Raw genomic sequence first — 3,330 nt, 5'->3', positions numbered from 1 at the left:
AAATATGTAAACTGTATAAACATGTGTTCATGATCATGATGCTGAGCCCAGTTTCTTAAGCTAGAGGAGAGGAAGTGACAACCCTACAAAGGCTATCTATGGTGCTGGCTTCCAGCCATGCACAAAAAGTATCAATTTCTACTCAATTTCTAATTTCTTTCTACTGCCAGCTCCCATCTACGGTGATGCGCATGCGCGTTACGGAAGTCGATGCAAGTTCTTCCGGAAAACCAACACGCTCTAAGGAAGAAGCACGTGTGCTACTTTTTCTGCACATTGTTTTAGCCAGCCGCCAGTTATCTGCTCAGGTTGCTTCAGCCCAGGCTCGTTTGTCGTGGTCATACATCTCATTGAATAATGACAAAAGTAAAGAAGGACAAAAGTGTGAACGAGGAGGAGACGGGAGGGAACGAGAAGGAGACGGGAGGGAACGAGAAGTCGTACCAGGAGCTGATCGCCAACATCAACCCTATCGCCCAGCCGCTAGCCCCCAGGAAACTCAGCAAGAAGCTCTACAAATGTGTCAAAAAGGGTAACGTTAATGTGAAGTAACGTTAGAGCAACGTTGCTATGTTTTCATAGCGTCAGCTGTGTGTGTTAGATGAGTACAACAAACGAGATTGTGTATTTTAAGCCAATGTCAAATGCCTAGCCAAAATGATAGCTAGCTGGCTATCGTTAGCCTAACATCGATTCGTCACACGTATGGCTCTGGTTCTGCCACAGAGGGTTGCTAGCTTGTGGTTTGCTTCAGTTTCCGCTTGATGGCTAACTATGGACTACTTTATATAATTTCAGCCGCCAAGCTTAAACAGATTCGACGAGGAGTGAAAGAGGTCCAGAAGTTCATCAACAAAGGAGAGACTGGGTGAGTGTGTTAAGTTAGCTCATACATCCTGACGCAGCGCTAACGTTGGCCGTGTCTCACTAACTACCTGCTCTCTGTTAGAATAACCAGTCATGAACCAGTGTTGTGATGGCCGCTTCGTGTTTTTGTGCAGGATCGTGGTGCTTGCTGGGGATACTCTCCCCATCGACGTCTACTGTCACCTACCAATCATGTGTGAGGACAGGAGTATGCCCTACGCATACATCCCCTCCAAAGTGGTCAGTATCACTATACAGTTGATATATCAGTTGGGCCATCAGACTGGACACGATTTGAGCCGCACTCACCCCTGGGCGGGAGGATGGAGTTGAATGTTTATATCTGACCTTACTCTGATTGCGCATTTGCAGGCAAGTCGTGGAGGCATAAAGGCCGTTTCAGACGGGGAGTGATATTCCGCCTGCGTTCTCGCTCGGATCAGCGGGGGACGCGCGCGTCCTGCGCGCAGCGGGGAAAGCTGACTACAATTCAGCTCTTGTCGTGGGCGGGCGTGTGCACGAAATGTGCACGCGCGCGACAATTTAACGGGGCCGCGCCCGCTTGCCGCTCCGCCCCAGATTGTCCGCGGCTCCCAAATTGTCCGCTCGCCTCTCTCATTGAAAATTAATTACAATGCGCGGATATCCCTCGTCTGAAATGGCCTTTAGACACCAAATTCAAATAGGCTACACAACAGTACTGTTCAACGTAAGGCAAAGGTTTAATGTTTAAGATTAAAGTAAGCATTCTCTTATTGTAGGCTAGACGGTGTTACCGGTAACAACGGTGTTGTCATGGGTTTATTAGTCTGTGGGCAAAAATCCACACCGCTACATCCCTAACAGACAGGAGTGCTTGGTTGGCCCATGGGCGCATCCCCTGCACCCTGCCTACTGTCTGCTTCTGGTTGCTCTTGGGGGAAGGACGACAGGATGGGTTAAGCGCAGAGAACATTTCATTGGCGACTCTAAGTGTGTGTTGGCCATTTCACATGTGCAAAAAAGAGTGCTGTGTGACAAATATAGATTTCTTCTTCTGAGGGAGTTTTGGACACCACAGGCCCTTTTTATCTAGTGCAGTCTGAGTCTATGGCAGTACACCTAGCTGTCTAGTATCCTGTGTTCCCATCCGGTAACTAGCTAGATAAAGTTTGTGTAAATATTAACCACCCATTGTCTCTTCAGGACCTGGGTTCATCAGCGGGATCCAAGAGACCCACCTGCGTGATCATGATCAAACCCCACGAAGACTACAAGGAGGCCTACGACGAGTGTCTGGAGGAGGTGTCGGCCCTGCCCAAACCCCTCTGAACACTCGACCCTCCCAGCCCTGACCAGACCGCTCTGAACACACCCCTCTCAATCCTGACCAAACCCCTCTGACCATGTGACCCTCCCAGCCCTAACCTTAACCCCTCTGAACACACCCCTCTCAACCCTGACCAAACCCCTCTGAGCACGTGACCCTCCCAGCCCTAACCCTAACCCCTCTCAACCCCGACCAAACCCCTCACCAGTCCCGCTGTGGAGGAAAAGTCACCATCACAAATTCTGGATATGAATCTGCTCTGAAACCCCTCGGTACTCTCCCCTGGCTCAGCTGCTGGGCCTATTTTCAGCCCGGCTCAACTCCATCACCTACCCCCCGCCCTAGGCAGACTGGATCCCTCTGAGCCTAGCTAGCCCGAACCTTCATGGACCCAGCCTGGCACAGACAGATGGGCAGCCTGCTGGACCGACGTGATGAGAACGCACAGAAGGTGCCTAGGGTTGTGATGGCGACGCGGTGCAGCAGAAGGCCACATGGTTGTGATGTCAATTCTCGGCTTATGCTTTGTGTTAGTATAAATAAGTGTTTGATATCTGCTTTTATGGCAGAGCTATGGTTTGATTGAGTCTCTATTTCAGTGGCCAGCACTGTTTTTGAATCATCTAGAAATGTGCTTGTAATCCTTAGTTGTAGGTGTGATTGTTAGTTAAAGTAACTAGCACTTTTGAGTTTTCTTGGGTGCGATTGTCAATATAAATGCTGTCACTTTGACAGAGATATAATTGGGATTTTATTCTTTTGAGATGTATTATTGCTGTAATGTTGCAATAAAGACCTTGGTTGTTTTGTACATGTTGGTGGTCAGACCTCTTACTTGTGTAACGGGGAGGAGGGACGCTGTCGATGGAGGTAGAAATTACTTTTATCAGTGCCAGACAAACAAAGATAGCTTTCACATGGACAGCTGAAGTTATATACATCTACCTTGAAGGGAAATAAGCTCATGTTCCATGTCTGTGTTTGAATGTAAGCAAAATGGAGGATAGAAGCACCTTGTTTTCACCATGTTAATTCAGTTCTCTCAGACATGAGCAAGTCTAGATAAATAGAACCTACTGAGACAGGTCTCTTACACATGTTCCCTGCTTACAAACAGTACAGAAAAATACAAGAACAGTGACAGCACAGACAAT

At 48.2% G+C, this 3,330-nt stretch overlaps 1 protein-coding gene across 1 annotated transcript; it reads left to right on the top strand.

The window, feature by feature from the left end:
* Positions 1–253: 253 nt before the first annotated feature.
* Positions 254–2,987, top strand: nhp2 (NHP2 ribonucleoprotein homolog (yeast)). Its single transcript, XM_084450572.1, has 4 exons — positions 254–532; positions 799–868; positions 1,002–1,107; positions 2,053–2,987. The coding sequence occupies exons 1-4, from the start codon at positions 358–360 to the stop codon at positions 2,176–2,178; spliced, it is 477 nt and encodes a 158-aa protein (XP_084306698.1). The 5' UTR covers positions 254–357; the 3' UTR covers positions 2,179–2,987.
* The last annotated feature ends 343 nt before the right edge of the window (positions 2,988–3,330 follow it).

Source organism: Borostomias antarcticus (genome assembly GCF_949987555.1).
Source record: "Borostomias antarcticus genome assembly, chromosome: 15".
NCBI lineage: Eukaryota > Metazoa > Chordata > Actinopteri > Stomiiformes > Stomiidae > Borostomias > Borostomias antarcticus.
The sequence above is the reverse complement of the archived record's forward strand: the minus strand, read 5'-3'. Positions and strand labels throughout refer to the sequence as shown.